We start from the raw sequence: 20,701 nt of genomic DNA, 5'->3' as shown, positions 1-20,701 counted from the left end.
TTTGCCTAAATTTCCATACAGCAATCTAAAGAATGATGAGACTTGGCAGAGGATGGCGGTGTGGAGCAGCGTTTACTGTACCTCAGGCCGTCAGCTGGAACACACTGACTGTACGATGAGGGGAAGACTCCCCGCCCCTCACACAGCGCTCCACGCGCGCGGGAAGGAGGAGGCCCGTGACGTCAGCCTCTCATGTTGTCACTATTGACGTCTCGCATTCCGGCCCCTCCACGGGGAAACTTGTAGCGCTCCCCTCTTAAGAGATGTTCACACACAGGGACTTGTCAGCAGATGTCAGCACTACAGCTCCACAGCAACCCCTTTTGATTATGGGAATTATTCCATCACACGGGAAGACTCACACATCCTAGAAAAGCCACGATCGTCAGTTCACCAAAGACGCAAAACATTTCTTTCTGGAAGACTTTTTATAGTGTTGTAAAGACGGAATCTTCACAGCAACCAAGTAGGTATCAGAAGCTGCAGCAAAGAGCCATTTACTGACCCGAGAAACTTGTGCGGGCTGCCTCCACCGGAGGAGATGGGAGAGCGGTTGCTATGGCGATGATGCCGCTATACTCACGTGTAGAGCCATAGAAGTAACACATTATGTGATCGCTGTGTCTAGGTGTATACAGAGGTGCGGGTGTCACTTATAATAACGCTTGTGATTGCTGTATAAAGGTGTCTAGGTGTATACAGAGGTGCGGGGTGTCCCTGATAATAACGCATGTGATTGCTGTATATAGGTGTCTAGGTGTATACAGAGGTGCGGGGTGTCCCTGATAATAACGCATGTGATCCCTGTGTATAGGTGTCTAGGTGTATGCAGAGGTGCGGGTGTCACTTATAATAACGCATGTGATCGCCGTGTATAGGTGTCCGAGTGTGAACAGAGGCGCGGGGTGTCCCTGATAATAACGCATGTGATCGCTGTGTATAGGTCACTGTATATAGAGGTGCGGGTGTCATTTATAATAACGTATGTGATTGCTGTGCACAGGTGTCCGAGTGTGAACAGAGGTCCGGGGAGGGGGGGTGTCCGGATAATAACGCATGTGATTGCTGTATAAAGGTGTCTAGGTGTATACAGAGGTGCGGGGTGTCCCTGATAATAACGCATGTGATTGCTGTATAAAGGTGTCTAGGTGTATACAGAGGTGCGGGTGTCACTTATAATAACGCATGTGATCCCTGTGTATAGGTGTCTAGGTGTATACAGAGGTGCGGGTGTCACTTATAATAATGCATGTGATCGCCGTGTATAGGTGTGCGAGTGTGAACAGAGGCGCGGGGTGTCCCTGATAATAACGCATGTGATCGCTGTGTATAGGCCACTGTATATAGAGGTGCGGGTGTCATTTATAATAACGCAAGTGATTGCTGTGCACAGGTGTCCGAGTGTGAACAGAGGTCCAGGGGGGGGGGGGGTCCGGATAAAAACGCATGTGATTGCTGTGTATAAGTGACTGTATACAGAGGTGCGGGTGTCACTTATAATAACGCAATGTGATTGCTGTCAGTATATACAGATGTGCGGGGTGTCCCTCATATCAACGCATGTGATTGCTGTCATTTATAGGTGACTGAGTGTGTAAAGAGGTGAGGGGGTCCCTTTTAATAAAACATCTGATTGCTATGTATACATGAGGTGCAGGTTGACCCTCATAATAACGCATGTGATCGCTGTGTATAGGTTTCTGAGACTATACAGAGCTGCGGGTGTCCATGATAATAACGCATGCGATCGCTGTGTATAGGTTTCTGAGACTATACAGAGCTGCGGGTGTCCATGATAATAACGCATGCGATCGCTGTGTATAGGTTTCTGAGACTATACAGAGCTGCGGGTGTCCCTTATAATCCCTGTGAGTTCTGTATATTCTATGTAAGTGAGTGTAAACACGAGGAGCCGGGGTACCTGTCCCCTGATATAGATGAGGGATAAGATGGGGCTGTGGTGATTAGGTACATGGCTAAGGTCCCAAGGAAGGTCTTGCGGGAAGACAAGTAATGAGTTTAGTGCTACAGGTTGCATTTTTATAGTTGCTTTGCTTATATTGGTTATTATACAGTAGACCATTTATAAATATGGACTATTCGGTACAGGTCTAATGACTTCACACTACTCTTTCTAGCCTGCAGGTCCGAGGAGCTGCCATCTCACAGCACTACTGTATCCATTCCTCATCCAGGTCCCTCACATCCAGAGGTTTCCCAGGTTCATCTAGTACCCAGTCAGTCAAGTACTTACACCATTCAGCAAGAAAGCTACCATCCAGGTAACTTCTGCCATTGTGATTTTAGTAATGTATAGTGTGTGTGCATAGTTTTATTTGACAGTCACGCTCTCAAGTATTTATTTGCCAAATATAAACTGACTTGTCTACGCTAATGTCCATTATCCTGATTCCTCAGAAAAACAGTGTTGGTTAAAAAACTATTAATCTCCATCTTTTTAAATGTCACCAGCCCCCATCCATTTTGCTGTTTTCTGCCAGGTCTATATCTTGACAGATAGAATAGTGGGGGCAGCAGGCACCTTACAGAAGGAGGCTTTTGGAAGTCAATACAAGACAGATACAAATAGAAAGTCTTCCGTTTGCATTTGTAATTAAGCCAAGCTTTTTTTTTTCTTATTTTTTGATCTTCTGATAAATCAAAATAAGGGAAAACCTTTTAATTAAGGTGAGCATACTGTATACTTATAAGCCTCATATAAAGAATTCTCTCAGATATATACATATAAAAAAACATTTGTGACTTATTTTGAAAAAGTACTGTCATTTTTTCACTTTAAATCCTGTGCTACCTTTTTGTGCGCTTTCTATATATATGTATTGTTTTTTTCCTTTGTGGGCAGATTACTTTTTGTATAGCACATTTACAGATATATTTTAGAATATTTTCTTTTATTATCAAGTAACAATATTATTTGCTTATTGTACAAGATGCAGAGGTTCTGGCAGGTTAAAACATATATTATATAATACCATATTATTCCGTTTTAAAAACAACATTAGTTTATTTGCTATTAGCTGATGTTACCTGCTCAGTGTTGGTATGTCTGCCTTGTTTGGCACTGCTTTCAGAGTCTGCTCCAGGTTTCCGTTAATATAGAAAGACGGACTCAGGTATTTCAAACCATAACATGCATGCGCTTGGTTTATAACCTTTTACTTCCATATTCATTAGAGTAAGATGCTATGTTTAATCTAGCACTGACAAGATCTGTCTCTGAATATTTTTTCATAACCCTAACATTTCACTCCCTGTCATATTCTCTTGAATACTCTAGTTACACCTGAACTGTTGGGTTCAGAGCAGCGTTTAGGATTTATACTATTTATTACTATTGTAAAATGTTCTTTATTTACTAAACTGTTCTTCATTATAATATATAAAATAAAAAATAGTGTTAGTATTGTAGTCACTTGTTTCTTTGTATAGTCTCGAGTGCAGTTCTTATCTTGCAGATATCAAATATATTTCCTGTTGTGTACAATGCATTGGATTACAAACCAATAGCAACCTGTTTGGGTGTATCCAATGGACAATCAATATTACTTTTTAACTGTTACATCACTTCATACTTTTTATTAATAAGCTATTCTTCATAAGGCTAACATTCCATGTATTGTCTATACAGTTGAAGTAGCTGACTGTTGTATTTGGTTATATTTCTCAGAACCTAAGACTTTGAACAGTGCAGCTGCCAGAATACTCAAATTCTTTCACCTTGTGGTCTTGGAGAAATTATCTCAGATCTCAGAGCTAGTGATCAGACCTAGTAGTGGGTCACCCAGCAGTCAGACAAATCTAACGAATCCAGTGAATAGGTTATAAATGTATGCTGTTGTAAACCACATTTTAGAGTGGACATAATAGCAGCAGATGTGCATTTTTCATATTTTTTGTGTATCTTCTTTGGAAGACATTTGATTAACCCTGTGACGCAAAAAGATGATTTACATGCATCTCAAGAAAATAATCGTATGGCCACTATTATGAGGCTGGCTGTGACAGCCACACTTTTGGAATAAAATGGATTTCAGGGTTCCTAAATAACAATGGCCTGATAGGTGGGAGTGCGACAGCAATGTCTTAGCCTTATAACCTCAGTCATTCACTATTATGGGGCCTCTACAGGGGCCTGTAAAATAACACAATGGAATTGTGTTGCTATAGGGAAATTTGAGCAATGGTACCTCAGCAGGTGATTAAGAGGTATGGACAATTTTATAATTCTACTGGCAGCAATATTTTTAATTATTGAAAAATGGCTCATATTCTGGTTTCCATTTGGTCTGTGTCTCCCACTGTTACTGGTCTTATGTTTTTATATTCAAAGACATGGTCTAAAATTCCTGCATGGACGTAGCACTCCAGGAAGTTCTTGAAATAAAGTGTTTATTTATCCATGACACAAATTACAAAATTTCATTTCCTCCATGAAGCCACTTTCATACATCCTGGAAGAGCTGAGAAGTGGTAACTTCTTGTAATCACCAAAGACAAAACTTGATGGAGTGCCACTTTCATGCAGGATTTCTGGAGGGAATTTTTAATGACCTTGGAGTAAGCCCTGGTTGAATCATGCACCTACATTGGGACTGTATCCACATTCACTCTATGTGCTTCTTCATTTGTTTGAAAGACATTGGGGCACATTTACTAAGGGCTTTGCGACGCACTTTAGTCGGACTGTTCACGTTCTTCATGGCTAAAACTGCTTGCACAGGTATTTAAGAAGTGTGTGGGCTGTGTCGCACCCAACCCTTTTGTGACGAGGCTGCGCTAGCTTCCATGCAACACAAATTAGGGGGCGTGCCGTTGGATAGTCCGAATGATTTGGACCAAGTGCCGTATTTAACTTTCAAATTGTGTCGCAGACACTATGTTAAAGGTGCACCTCAAAAAAGATGGTGAATTCTGTCGGACCAGTGCGGTGAACTCGAGTGAACTGGTAAGTAAATGTGCCCCATTGTCTTTTAAATGGAACTTAATGATTACAGATTCATGAAACAATCTTATGGGATCTTATTTAACACATACAAGACACAGCCAGGTCTAGGACATCACCTTTTTTAGTTCTAAAAGCTGTAACTTTTTTATTTTTCCATCATTGTCACTGTTTGAGGGCCTGTTCTTTTTTAGATGAGTTTTAATTTGTGGTGTTGGCCATTTATTCAGGGAAAACACAATGGGGGTTATTTTTTATGACTTGTACTCCAGTTTTCTGGCATAGAAGCCCTTAAACAATCACAATTTGTGGCTCCATGGTAGAAATTGTGATTTTCCCATAGAGGGGTGTTTTCTACAGGTTAGTGACTATTTGAAGATAGAAGTTTTTTGTTGTATATTATTGTATCCCAAAATAAATATAAACTCACCGGCCACTTTATTAGGTACACCATGCTAGTAACGGGTTGGACCCCCTTTTGCCTTCAGAACTGCCTCAATTCTTCGTGGCATAGATTCAACAAGGTGCTGGAAGCATTCCCCAGAGATTTTGGTCCATATTGACATGATGGCATCTCACAGTTGCTGCAGATTTGTCGGCTGCACATCCATGATGCGAATCTCCCGTTCCACCACATCCCAAAGATGCTCTATTGGATTGAGATCTGGTGACTGTGGAGGCCATTTGAGTACAGTGAACTCATTGTCATGTTCAAGAAACCAGTCTGAGATGATTCCAGCTTTATGACATGGCGCATTATCCTGCTGAAAGTAGCCATCAGATGTTGGGTACATTGTGGTCATAAAGGGATGAACATGGTCAGGTAGGCTGTGGTGTTGCAACGATGCTCAATTGGTACCAAGGGGCCCAAAGAGTGCCAAGAAAATATTCCCCACACCATGACACCACCACCAATAGCCTGAACCATTGATACAAGGCAGGATGGATCCATGCTTTCATGTTGTTGACGCCAAATTCTGACCCTACCATCCGAATGTTGCAGCAGAAATCGAGACTCATCAGACCAGACAACGTTTTTCCAATCTTCTACTATCCAATTTCGATGAGCTTGTGCAAATTGTAGCCTCAGTTTCCTGTTCTTAGCTGAAAGGAGGGGCACACGGTGCGGTCTTCTGCTGCTGTAGCCCATCTGCCTCAAAGTTCGACGTACTGTGCGTTCAGAGATGCTCTTCTGCCTACCTTGGTTGTAACGGGTGGCAATTTGAGTCACTGTTGCCTTTCTATCAGCTCGAACCAGTCTGCCCATTCTCCTCTGGCATCAACAAGGCATTTCCGCCCACAGAACTGCCGCTCACTGGATGTTTCTTCTTTTTCGGACCATTCCCTGTAAACCCTAGAGATGGTTGTGCGTGAAAATCTCAGTAGAGCAGCAGTTTCTGAAATACTCAGACCAGCCCTTCTGGCACCAACAACCATGCCACGTTCAAAGGCACTCAAATCACCTTTCTTCCTTATACTGATGCTCGGTTTGAACTGCAGGAGATTGTCTTGACCATGTCTACATGCCTAAATGCACTGAGTTGCCGCCATGTGATTGGCTGATTAGAAATTAAGTGTTAACGAGCAGTTGGACAGGTGTACCTAATAAAGTGGCCGGTGAGTGTATTTTTCTCAGTGTAGCAATGTGATGCCTTCTTTTGGGCATGTACATACCCAGCAAGGGTATTGACCTTAACTGCTGCAGTCAGTAGTGACCATGGTATCTATGGGGTTAAACAGTTTCTCTGCCAATACTATTGCCCCCCTAACCCACGCAGATTTAATTTAAGGCTCTGATGGTTTCCAATGACAGCACGGAAATTGAAAATGGCACCTTTGTCTGCCTCCTTCAAAAGCCTGTTAGACCAACCTGCCATAAGTTTGGTGTAAAAAGCTACCAGTAAGTAGAAGGCTATCTGCCCACGACCATGCTCTGTCCATGGAAACAGACCTGTGTGCTGGTCAGGCCCCACAGACCAAGCGTTACAGTGTTGGTGCTGCTGTTCAACCGGCAGGCAGGTACTGCATTTTATCTTGCTATGATGCAAGGACTCCTGTCCACTGCACTGTGCTTAGTGGGATCTGACCAGCACATGGTTCCTTTTAACAGTCTGAGCATGCTGGCATGCAGGTAACCTAATACAATTATAACACACTGCAGTACAAGGAGCTGAAAAGGACTTGGGGGTATTGGTGGATGGTAAACTTAATTTTAGTGACCAGAGCCAGGCAGCTGCTGCCAAAGCAAATAAAATTATGGGATGTATCAAGAGAGGAATAGATTCTCATGATAAAGACATAGTTTTGCCCTTATACAAATCGCTGGTCAGACCACACATGGAATATTGTGTACAGTTTTGGGCACCAGTGTATAAAAAGGATATAGTAGAGCTGGAACGGGTGCAGAGGAGAGCAACCAGGATTATTAGGGGAATGGGGGGACTAGAATACAATGACAGATTACAAAATTTGGGATTATTCAGTTTAGAAAAAAGACGACTGAGGGGAGACCTCATTACAATGTACAAATACCTGAACGGACAGTACAAGGATCTCTCCAAAGATCTTTTTATACCTAGGCCTGTGACCAGGACAAGGGGGCATCCTCTTCTGTAAAAAAAATGCTTTAATGTGTCAAATTAAATGCAAAAAAGTTATACATAATTAATATCACTCGGGGCACATTTACTAAGATTGTAGGAAACTGCACTAAAAGTGCTCTTCCCATGTATATTGCTCTGTGCGACAGATTTATTAAGAATGTGCGCCAGAAATCATTAATCTGTCGATTCCCTGCACTGGGAAGTTCACCAACATGTTTGTGGTGCACCTTTAACATAGGGCATGCAACAGGTTTGCATGTTAAATCTGGCGCACGGTCCGACTGAGTGACGGAACACCCCCTAATCTGTGTTGCTTGGTGGTTAGCGCAGCTTGGTGTGTCATACTCTGTCATAGTAAACATCATAAAAACATTGCAAAACAAAGTTTTTCGTTTGCCCCCTAATCCCCAAAAAATTGTAAAAAGAGTAATGTATTCAAACTGTAGGATTATGACAATGCCACATCTATCTAAATGGTTTTTATGTTTTTATACTTTCATAGAAAAGAAAACAAATTTTCATTAAAATTCTTTTATGTCCTTTATATCTTTATAAGAACACCCACTCCTTTATATTTAATATCTGTAGATTTTATTGGTATCATTATCGAGGCAATACCAAATGGGATTTTATTTTTTATGGTATATTCTCTACTCCTTTTTAAATATTTTTGTTTTGTAAATCTTTTTATTCAAGCACAATATATTACAAGTTTGTACAAGCCAAGTTACAATGTGGTAGAAAAAATACATTTTTCTTTTATATTGTAAATTCTCATTTTGCACAGAAGTATAAAGTAAAAAAGCAAACCTGTAACAACACATGCCTTTCTTTCCTGTGTCACCATGTTGCACCATTTAGTATACTCACTGTACTTTGTTGTTCAGAAGGCTTATTTAAAAAAAAAAACTTAATAGAATTTTTTCTGTCATCATATAAATGTTTTCTTTAGTAGAGGTATGAGAAGATTTTTTTTTTCCTGCATGTTAATTTTTTCTTTGCTATCATCATCAAGGTAACTAGATTTAGCATGTGGCAATACCAAGTGGGGTTTTATTTTTTATATTGTATTCTGATAACAGGACATGATAATATTAGCGAAGAGGGTCTCCTGGGGTTGTATAACCCTCCACTAATTTATTTATTTTTTAGTCCCCTTTTGAATAGTGCGAGGTCAAAGTGGGACTGGAGGGCTTGGGCAGATTGGGACCATCAAATCAGTTTAGTTCTCCTGAAATTTATTTATTTTAATATTGTTAGAGGGTGCATCCCTCACGAAATGGCTCCCAGCAGGCCATAAAAGCATCCACCAACTTCAGAGCAAGACTGGCAAAAGGTGAACAATCCCCTTTCCACACATCTCCCTTCCATTGGGAAGTATAGTGGTGGGGGATCTGATATGGTGAATGTCAAGACTGTCCCTCCTGAAGAAGCTGAGATACCTCACCATAATGTTAACTTTATGAAAGGAATATGAACATAATGAAACAATGCAGGTCTGGTCCAGTATCCTAGTAGGAAATAGGCCACTTTTCATTAGCCTTTGAGCCAATCCCTCTGTAAGCAGCTGTTTGGTGGGGCTGTTGAGAGTAGACCCCACAAGTCTAGTATTGATAACCTTGAGCCCCAAATTCTTGAATAACTCCTTTAAGCTACCATTTTAACAGTATATAGTAAACAAATATGTAATGATTTTGGTGTTAATGAAATTATATATTCTGTACATATATTTACAGTACATGTTATATATTAGCTGCTTTATATTTCCACAGATATGCCCTGTGTGCAGTACAATCCCACTCCACCTGGATCTACATTTGTTACCCATATTTATGGCCATGCTTCTGAATTCAATGTAGACATGGCAAATATTTCAACTACAAAATGTAACATGGAATTAAGCAGTACCCAAGTTACAGCTTCAGCAACAACATCTTTGCCAAGTTTTAGCACATTCATTGAGGGATATTCAGGAAGCTATGAAATCAAGCCCTCCTGCCTGTACCAAATGCAATCACCTGCACAGAGGCCACTGATAAAGATGGAAAATACCCCTTTATCCAGCTACCAAAGTTCAATCCCCCAGCAAACACAAGATGTCATGCCTAGCACGTCAATGTATTTCAAATCATCACCTCAATCAGTTTCATCTACATCTGGATTTTCAACTCACCAGTCACTACAATGGGAAGAACCTCACACCTTGTCGGCTACACATTCATGTTTGACTTCCAGTCACTTGATGGATCCATCACATAAAACTCCACCTTTTCCAATTTTCCATTTCAAGAGCTCTCCTCCACATTCACCGCTGCCGAAACCCCCAGTGTGCTATGATTCTTCTCATAACATACCGATACGTTCTCCCGGAGAACAAATACCAGTGGAAACTGTACCATTCAGTCTACCAATAACAAAAGCATCAAGTCTTGTTTTTTCCCCACTTTCAACTGGTCAAGCAATTAATATGTTAGGTGAGGGAAATATTCTATCACCGTCTAGTAAAAGCTCTTCCTCTGGTGAAGGAACTTGTGCAGTATGTGGAGATAATGCTGCATGTCAACACTATGGTGTTAGAACGTGTGAGGGATGTAAAGGCTTCTTCAAGGTAAGATAACACAATTTATTATATGTATTTGTAAAGTTTGTGTCGAATTTCATCAAAAAAGCAACCTTCCATTTTGCTAGCAGCAAGTTTACACATAAAGCATGTATAGAAGTGACAGAAGCAGCAACAGTAGCATGATGGGTTTAAAGAAAATCTACCATCAAAATCCATCGTAATAAACCAGGTACACTGACTCGTAGATCCAGGCACTATGACTGTGGTAATCTTCCTATATTTGTTATCCATGGCCTCCTCCCTTCTAAAATAATTTTGGTTTGGACATCAGAAACTGCACATGTGAATGCAGCCTGTGGAAACACTCCCAGAGCCCCTCAAGCTCATTAGCATAATTTTTAACTTTTATTTTAAAAGGAAGGATAACAAATATAAGAAGATTACCTAAGACATGGTGCCTGAATCTATGAGTAATTGTCTCTGTTCAATCCATACTTGATTCTGATTTCCTTTAACTAAAACATTGCACATTCACTGCAGACAATAACACCGTAAGTGCCACAGTTATCAGGCTGTCTAAGGCACCATAATCTGATGTGCACAAGTTCTCATAAGATAGTTTAAAAACTGGAGTAATCCTGAAGGATCATGTCTAATTACTGTATAAACTTCCCTCTATTTAGCAGAATAGAAGGTTGCTTAAATATAACCACCCATTCTGCAGTACTCACCAGTTTCCATTACAGGCAGTCCCCGGGTTACGTACAAGATAGGGTCCGGAGATTTGTTCTTAAGTTGAATTTGCATGTAAGTCGAAACTGTATATTTTATAATTGTAGATCCAGACAAAAAAAAATTTGTCCCCAGTGACAATTGGAGTTTAAAGGAAACCTACCACTTGTAGTGGCAGGTTTCCGATGGCAATACCGAGCACCAGCTCAGGGTGAGCTGGTGCCGGAGCTTATTTTAGTTAGTGTTTTAAACCGCGGTATCGCGGTTTTAAACACTTTTTAAACTTTATAGCCGGCGCAGGCAGGTACGCGCTCGGCGCTTACCATGCGCGCGGCTCTCATTCACTTCCTATGTAGCCGCGCGCACGGTAAGCGCCGAGCGCGTACCTGCCTGCGCCGGCTATAAAGTTTAAAAAGTGTTTTAAACCGCGATACCGCGGTTTAAAACACTAACTAAAATAAGCTCCGGCACCAGCTCACCCTGAGCTGGTGCTCGGTATTGCCATCGGAAACCTGCCACTTCAAGTGGTAGGTTTCCTTTAAACATTTTTTGCTGTAATGGGACCAAGGATTATCAATAAAGCTTCATTACAGACACCTTACAGCTGATTATTGCAGTCTGGGACTATAGTAAAGCATTCAGAAAGCTTCACCAGTGGTCAGAGGGGTCTGTCTGTAACTATGGGTTGTCTGTAAGTCGGGTGTCATTAAGTAGGGGACCACCTGTATTCCTTTAATTCATGTTAAATGACATTTAGCGTCTCAGACTTCTCTATATATACTGTGGTACTGTGTTTTGACAGTGGGCCATGCGGGTCCTGAGGTTGCAGCAATGTTTTTGGCATTTCTGCAGTTTCTTGCTCTCCTGCACAGAATGCCAGAGACCCTTGGGAGGGGTTAGAATACGTTTATTACCAATTCTGCCTTCTCCTTTCTACACTGCATAGCTCTGAAGTAGCATTTCCCGATGCCTATATAGACCTGGAGCTAACATGATTACTGGGTCTGAGCGGGTTAATCAGAGCTGCTGTGTCTGATGAAACCCAACACAGCTATGATCAAGCTTCCGCCCCCGACACCTGCCATTATAGATTGCCCCAGTCACAGTGGAAAACATGTATGACTTAACCCCTTAATGACCGCCGTATTGGCTTTTTACTGCGGTCATTAAGGGTACTTCTTCTGACGAGTACGCCTTTCTACAGCGGCGCGTCAGAAGAAGATTTCAGGACATCGGGTCAGTATAGTGCCGGTGTCGGGCTGTGATATCACAGCCCAGACCCGGCACTAACACCCGGGATCGGAAAAACTCTGATCCCGGGTGTTTAACCCCTTACACGCCGCGGTCAAGCATGACCGCGGCGTGCAAATGTGTCCCCCATGGATCGGATTGGATTTTTATAATATAATTAAATAAATAAATAAAATAAAAGTCCCATAATCTCCCCAGTAACACATAAAATGCAAATAAAGTAAATAAAACACAAAAACATGTACATATTTGGTATCACCGCGTCCGTATTAATTTGTACAATAAATCTAAATCAATATTGAACCCGCTCGGTGAACTACGAAAAAAAAAACTCGAAAAACTTCCCGTAATATACAATTTTTCATCAAACACCATCACAAAAAATGTTCTAAAAATTTACGTTCCCTAATATGATACGACTGAAAAGAAAAACAGTTTTCACAAAAAATAAGCCCTCAACCATATCTGACAACATAAAAATACAGAAGTTATGGCCCTGAAAAGTTGTCAATAGTAAAAACAATGCGATTTTCTCCAATATTGGTTTTGCTCAGGAAAATTGAGCAAAAATAAGAAACACTATATAAATGAGGTAACACCGCAATCATAGTGAACCAGAGAATAAAGATAAAATATTATTTTTACGTTACGGTGAGCGGGGGGAAAAAATGCTAACAATCCAAAATAAAAATTGATGATTTTGTTTGTGTCACCCTTGAAATAGTTAATAAAATCTCATGAATAAGCTTTAGACTCCCAAAATAAATTATCTATACATTGTATCTCATCCCATACAAAATAAGCCCTCATATGTTCGCATTACCAAAAAAAATAAAAATTTCTAGGTCGTACAATGTGGCAATACAAATCTGCTGTGAATGGCGCCTCCATTCATTCTATGCCCGGCCGTGCACCTGTACAGCAGTTTACCACCACATATGGGGTATCAGTACACTCGGGAGGAATTGGGCATCAAACGTTGCAGTGTGTTTATCATTTAATTTATTCTGAAAATGTCAGTTTTGGCCTAAATGAATGTATTTTCCCAAAAATTTCTATAGTTTCTAAATCGCGAGTCCATATTTTTTTAACCCATGTGAAACACTTAAAGGGTTAATAGACTTAATAGAAGTTGTTTTACATACTTTGAGGGGTGAAATTTCTATAGAGGGGTAATTTATGGGGTTTTACTATTATTTAGGCCTCTCAAAGTCACTTGAAAGCTGAGTTGTCCCTCAAAATGTGAGTTTTGACAATTTTCATGAAAATAAGAAAAATCGCACCTAAAGTTCTGCACCTCATAACATCCTAGAAAAATGACCGGAAGCATAAAATATCATCTCAACATAAAGCAGATATTCTGTAAATGTTAATTATCAAACTTTTTGGGTAGTTTTACATCTTGTCTGGAAACCAGAACATTTCAAACTTGGAAAATGAAGAATTTTTACAAACTTTTGCCAAATTTTCACTTTTTTTCAGAACGAAACGCAAAACTTATCACTTAAATTTTATAACTAACATGAAGTACAATGTATCGAGAGAAAACATTCTCAAAATCACCAGGATATGTTAAAGCGTTCCGAAGTTATAACCAATTATCGTGAGACATGTCAGATTTGAAAAATCGAGTCTGGTCATTGAGCTGAAAACTAGTGTCGGTGATAAGGGGTTAAGGGACATATAAAGTAAAAAAAAAAGGAACACTCTATATATACTGTACATACATACACACTTTTCCTAATAAATTACCAAAAATCCTACTATGCTTTGAAAAAATCACCATAGCTGCCCCGTTTGTCTAGGACTAGGCATTTTATACATCAAAAATACCATCACACAAAAAGGAATTCATTTATAACGTTAATATTGAGTATGTTTGAAAATTTAAAAAAAAACTATACATTACAAAAAAGCATTTTTAAATACTACATCTCAAAATTCACTAAAATGCTTACTCATTAACGCCTTTTGCAGGCCGTTATTAAGGGGTTAAAGAGAAATGTGTAGGTTTTTAATTACAACTCTATTACAGGAAAACAGTAGACAGAAAGATACATGATATGCAACCTGTCTCCAGTCACTTTGTTATAGTAAAACAAGCCATAGGATGTGAGTTTTCTGGGGCAAAATTATTCACCTATTGATAATGAATTTACTTTTAAACAACCTTAAAAGTTATTTATTGTTAAGTTATATATATTTTTTTACATCAGTAATGCATAGTTTATGTTTATGCATTTATGTGTGAATTATTTTTGCTATTGTTTTATTCTTTGGTATACTGTGTTGACATTACCACACATAATGCAACTATTCCCAATAATATCCCCAAGGAAAGGTTTGAGAATTCCACATCTTATTATACAATTCGATAATTTTATGAACAATTTCATGTTTTAAATTTGTTGTTCCAATGTCTCCCTTCAAACCTATTTTCGATAATTTCAATGACAGCCATGAGACCTAATAAATTTTATCTTCCTGCAGGCTACTGTGTTGGGAAATTAATTTTATCTAATAATACAAATTACATTGCTTGCTTATTAAGTGGTGAATTGCATGCCTTGTTTTGTTAGTGTCTTCTACTTCAATTAGAAAAGCATTGTGTTTTCTATATTTCTCAGAGGACAGTGCAAAAAAATGCAAAATATGTGTGTTTGGCAAATAAAAGCTGCCCTGTGGACAAAAGACGAAGAAATCGTTGTCAGTACTGCAGATTTCAGAAATGTCTTAATGTTGGCATGGTTAAGGAAGGTAAGGGGATTTCTAAATGGTAGCACTCAAACTATTAAGGTAATGCTCTATTTGTATTGCATTTACATTGTCTTTACTAATATTACTTTTTTTGTTATAAATGAAATACAGTTTAGCTACGTTACAATTTTTGTAAACTTTTGTAAACACACCGAGGATATATACACAGAGGGTATGGAAAGTATTCAGACCCCTTTACATTTTTCACTCTTTGTTTCATTGCAGCCAATTGGTAAGATCAAAAATTTTATTTTTTTGTTCATTAATATACACTCTACACCCCATCTTGACAGAAAAAAACAGAAATGTAGATATCACATGGTCATAAGTATTCAGACCCTTTGCTGTGACACTCATATTTAACTCACATGCTGTCCATTTTCTTCTTGACATGGTTCTACTCCTTCATTGGAGTCCAGACAGAATTTTGGTAAGGCACAGATCTGGCCAAGCTTACAAAACAATTACTGCACAGTGGCCTCCATAATTTTTAAATGGAAGAAGTCTGGTACGACTACAACTCTTCCTCCACCTGGCCACTAGATCACTGTGGCTGAGCTCCAGAGGGAGATTGGAGAGCAGAGCAGTAGGGAGATTGGAGAAAGTTCCACCAAGTCAACTTTCACTGCAGTCCTCCACCAGTGGCCGCTTTATGGCAGAGTGTGCCAACGGTAGCCTCTCTTCAGTGTCAGACATATGAAATCCCACATAAAGTTTGGAAAATAACACATGAATGACTATGAGAAATATGATTCTCTGGTCTGATGAGACAAAAATTTACATTTTTGGTGTTAATTCTAAGCGGCATGTGTGGAGAACACCAGGCACCAGCCATCACCTGCCAAATACAAATCCAACAGTGGAACATGTTGGTGGGAGAATAATGCTATGGGGGTGTTTTTCAGCTGCATGGATAGGACTACTGGTTGCAATTGTAGGAAAGATGAATGCAGTCAAGTACAGAGATATTCTGGATAAAAGCTTCTTAAAGAGTGATCTGGACCTCAGACTGGGCCGAAGGTTTACCTTCCACTAGACTATGACCCTGAACTCGGGGTAAAACAACAAAGAAGTGGCTTCAGAACCACTCTGTGACCATTTTTGACTGGTGCAGCCGGAACCTTGACCTAAACCCAATTGAGCATTTCTGGAGAGACTTGAAAATGGCTGTCCACCAATGTTCACCATCCAAACTGAGGGAACTGGAGAGGATCTGCGAGGAAGAATGGCAGAAGATCCCAAAAACCAGGTGTGAAAAACTTGTTACATCATTCCCAAGAAGACTCATGGCTGTATTAGCTCTAAGGTGCTTCTACTCAATACTGAGCAAAGGGTCTGAATACTTACAGTATGCTTATACTTATCTCAATAAATGTCTTGGGAATAATGAATGGTGTGCAGAGTGTACATTAATGAGCAAAACAAAAATGTTTATGTTACCAATTTTCTGTAATGGAGCAGAGTGAAAAATGTATATGGGTCTGAACACTTTGTGTACCCACTGTATATACAGTGTTGCTATGATCAATATCATAGAATGTATTTTATATTATTTACAGTGCTAGTATATAGATCTATTTATGCATGGTATATACCAGTGCTAGTATATAGATGTGTTCATGCATGATAGTTTAAAGTTTTTTACTGTGCTGTATTTTGTGTTTACTTGTTCAGTTGTAAGAACAGATAGCCTTAAAGGAAGAAGAGGAAGGCTGCCTTCTAAACCAAAGAGCCCTTGTCATCAAGAATTATCACAACCTCATCTGCCACATACCTCAGTCAGTATGCTGGATGAATTGGTTCAAGCAATAGTAGACACTGCCCCAACAGAACTTGACTACTCTGCAGTAAGAAAGCTCTAGCCATTAATATGTGATAAATTTACAGTATAAAATGTGATCAAGTTAACATGTATTCTAAATTAATCTTTAATTTGACTATTTATCTTTGGCTATGATAGTAATGTAAATTATGAATGTGTTATATTTACGTGCTCAGTTCTACATTGTTTTCTTGAGATAAATCAAGCACAACACTGGAAAACTCAGCCGCTGCAGTCAGGGGTGCACCAAGCCTGTCTGCTGCCTGAGGCGAGCCATAGAGAGTCCCCCCCCCCCCCTATATGTAATATATCAGGGAATGTCAGGACCAGATCCATCATATTGGTTTGGTGTAAAAATAAAAAATTACAAAATGCATACAGCGTGCCGCCATATAGTATAAGATAGATAAGGCGTATTGTACCGCCATGCAGTATAAAATGCATACAGCGTACCGCCATGTAGTATATAATGCATACAGCGTACTGCCATGTAGTATAAAATGCATACAGCGTATCGCTATGTAGTATAAAATGCATACAGCGTACTGCCATGTAGTATAAGATAGATACAGCGTGCCGCCATGAAGTATAGAATAGATAGAGTACCGCCATGTAGTATAAAATGCATACAACGTGAGGCCATGTAGCATAAACTGCATACAGCGTACCGCCATGTAGTATAAAGTGTATACAGCATGCCGCCATGTAGAATAAAATGCCTACAGCATGCTGCCATGTAGAATAAAATGCATACAGCATGCCACCATGTAGTATAAAATGCATACAGCGTGCCGCCATGTAGAATAAGATAGATACAGCATACCACCATGTAGTATAAAATGCATACAGCATGCCACCATGTAGAATAAAATGCATACAGCCTGCCGCCATGTAGAATAAGATAGATACAGCCTGCCGCCATGTAGAATAAGCATACCGTAGCATACCGTTATGTAGTATAAAATGCATACAGTGTCCCCCCCATTTAGTATAAAATGCATACAGCGTGCCACCATGTAGTACAAAATAGAAGTTCTGATAAATATTACAAATACAGCATATACATATAGCATATATACACATACACAAACAGTCGATACAGAATATACACACACTGCACATACATATAGCAAATATACACACATATACATTATATATATATATATATACATACACACACACATTCATATATATACACACTCACACGCATATACACACACATGCATATATACATATACACACACAAGCATACACATATACACACACATACATACACCCATACATACATATACATCCAAACATACATATACACCCATATATATAAGATAAAATACCATTACCTTTCTTTTATGGTCTCGGGGTTCTTGGCAAGTTCTGCCTTGTCCTGCGGCAGCAGGCGTTTTCAGGCCGTGAGCGAGGGTTGCGGTGGGGAGTCGAGACTGCGGGAGTGGGGGAGGGGGGGGGTCGAAGCTGGAAGCCAGCAGTGAGGGTTTGGGAAGGGGGGTTGAGAGCCGGGACCGTGGGAGAGGGGTCGAAGTCGGGAGCTTAGGTTGGGTGTAGTAGAGCAGTGGGGGGAGCGGCGGAGTGTGGGGGGCGGGAGCGGAGGTATGCGGGGAGCGGAGGTATGCAGGGAGCGGAGGTATGCGGGGGCGGGAGTGTCGGCCAGCGGCCGGAAGCACGGAGCTGGACAGAGCACTGGAGTGCCGGAACCATGGTGTCCGCGGCAGCGGGGGCAGGCGCACAGGGGAAACTACCTGTCCAATATTTTCAAACTTGGTAATAAATGCTATGTACATTTTAAAACATTCATATGAACTAAAACCATAAAGAAAAAGCAGGATGGATAAAAAGGGGGGAATTTATCGTAAGGGGGATTTCCCCTTCACCACAACAGCGCCTCTAAAAGAGGGTCCAACTCCTAAGGACAGGAGAGGATAAAAAATAGCTCCTCCCCACCTACCTCTGTGGATTCCTGTCCTTGGAGGGAGACCTAAGGTGTACTGTAGGGAAGGAGCAGTTTTCTAAATAGAGTGCCCCGAGCTCCACTGTGTGTTACCTGTCCATCTCCAGGTGATCTTACCTCCACCAGGTAAGATCTTCTTCAGCAGTGTGTATACTGAAAGCAGCAAGCGTGATACCCCTTAAGTATCCAAGACTCCCAATCCGGTGATAGTCTTGAGGGGATGCAGAGGGTGTGGGGGGCGCAACAGGGCACAAGACGCTTAGGGAACCCATAAGGTGTCACTTTCTCATATGAGAAGACTAGTATTATAAACCATACATTATAGTCAGGGACCTGGAACAGACTTTGGACAGGGGCCATCAGCCACTGCCTGTTATATATGGATAGTTTATCTAACAAGTTTTTTGATATATGTTTTTTATAGGGGAGAAAAGCTCCTAAAAAAAGCCATACGGAAAACACACCATAGGGCAGTGATGGTGAACCTTTTAGAGTTGGAGTGCCCAAACTTCAACTAAAAGCCACTTATTTATTGCAAGGTGCCAGCACAGCAATTTAAGAAGTAATTTTTTTTCTCCTTTTTCTTTGACAATTTTCAATTTTTCAGCCTCCTAAGGACACTAACACAGTTGAAAGGAGGAGGGCAAATTTGCCTATCATTGTAGGAACATTCTCCAGGAATATTCTTTGAGTCCTGTCTGGTGAACTTCATGCTGGGGTGATGGCCTGGGTGCCCACACAGAGGGCTCAGAGTGCCGCCTCTGGCACCAGTGCCATAGGTTCGCCACCACTGCCATAGGGAATGTAGGGACTGCGGTCACAGACTTTCCTCTAATTTTGAAAAGTCCAGGTGTACAGCTTATTTAGGAAAGATTATGGCCCACATTAACTTAGGTCTTTACGCCTCCAAACTATGGAATGCTGAATGTATAGGGGATTGGAGTAGATATATCGTGTCTCAAAAGCATCCTTGAAACAGTTTGCATATGGGGTGGGGGCACGTTGGAGCCCACGGCTGTACCATGACTTTGTAAGAAGAATTGGTCCTGAAAAATAAAAAACTTGTCGCCCAAGACTAATCACAAAATATCTAGATAGAAGGCCTTGTGAGTTGTATTAAAGTTATGTTTGTCCAGAATATCGGCAACCGCCTGTATGCCTTTATCATCTTGTATGGAGGTGTAGAGGCTTGTTACGTCCCAACTCAACAGGAGGGAATCAGTAGGTATGTTGGTCAATGAATGGATGAGGTGGAAGAATAAAGACGTGTCTAGTAGAAATTTTTTTTTTATGAGAGGGTTGAGGACTCTCTCTAACAGGATAGATAATAGTGACAGAATGGAGTCTGTGGAGGCAACAATGGGCCTCCCAGGTGGTTTGACAAGTGTCTTGTGTATTTCGGTATCGTGTAGAAAATGTGAGTCACCGGATTAGGATTAGTAAGGAATTTAGCTGTCTGGTCATTAATGACACCAACTAATGTACACTCACCGGCCACTTTATTAGGTACACCTGTCCAACTGTTCGTTAACACTTAATTTCTAATCAGCCAATCACATGGCGGCAACTCAGTGCATTTAGGCATGTAGACATGGTCAAGACACTCTCCTGCAGTTCAAACCGAGCATCAGTATGGGGAAGAAAGGTGATTTGAGTTTCTTTGAACGTGGCATTGTTGTTGGTGCCAGAAGGGCTGGTCTGAGTATTTCAGAAACTGCTGATCTACTGGGATTTTCACGCACAACCATCTCTAGGGTTTACAGAGAATGGTCCAAAAAAGAAAAAACATCCAGTGAGCGGCAGTTCTGTGGGCGGAAATGCCTTGTTGATGCCAGAGGTCAGAGGAGAATGGGCAGACTGGTTCGAGCTGATAGAAAGGCAACAGTGACTCAAATCGCCACCCGTTACAACCAAGGTAGGCAGAAGAGCATCTCTGAACGCACAGTACGTCGAACTTTGAGGCAGATGGGCTACAGCAGCAGAAGACCACACCGGGTGCCACACCTTTCAGCTAAGAACAGGAAACGGAGGCTATAATTTGCACAAG

At 40.6% G+C, this 20,701-nt stretch overlaps 1 protein-coding gene across 2 annotated transcripts in view; it reads left to right on the top strand.

Moving 5' to 3' along the window:
• The first annotated feature begins 142 nt into the window (after window positions 1-142).
• NR4A3 (nuclear receptor subfamily 4 group A member 3) overlaps window positions 143-20,701 on the top strand; it is a 72,831-nt gene continuing 52,272 nt past the window's right edge. The window contains exons 1-5 of one of the 2 annotated variants that reach the window (XM_072153062.1): window positions 143-466; window positions 2,139-2,282; window positions 9,339-10,174; window positions 14,740-14,869; window positions 16,544-16,716. In XM_072153062.1, coding sequence (XP_072009163.1) covers window positions 9,341-10,174; window positions 14,740-14,869; window positions 16,544-16,716 — 1,137 coding nt within the window. In that variant the 5' untranslated portion in view covers window positions 143-466; window positions 2,139-2,282; window positions 9,339-9,340. Of the gene's footprint in view, window positions 467-543; window positions 641-2,138; window positions 2,283-9,338; window positions 10,175-14,739; window positions 14,870-16,543; window positions 16,717-20,701 lie in introns of those variants that run through there. The other variant, XM_072153063.1, reaches the window with a different exon arrangement.

This window comes from Engystomops pustulosus, chromosome 5, assembly GCF_040894005.1.
Source record: "Engystomops pustulosus chromosome 5, aEngPut4.maternal, whole genome shotgun sequence".
Lineage (NCBI taxonomy): Eukaryota > Metazoa > Chordata > Amphibia > Anura > Leptodactylidae > Engystomops > Engystomops pustulosus.
The sequence above is the reverse complement of the archived record's forward strand: the minus strand, read 5'-3'. Positions and strand labels throughout refer to the sequence as shown.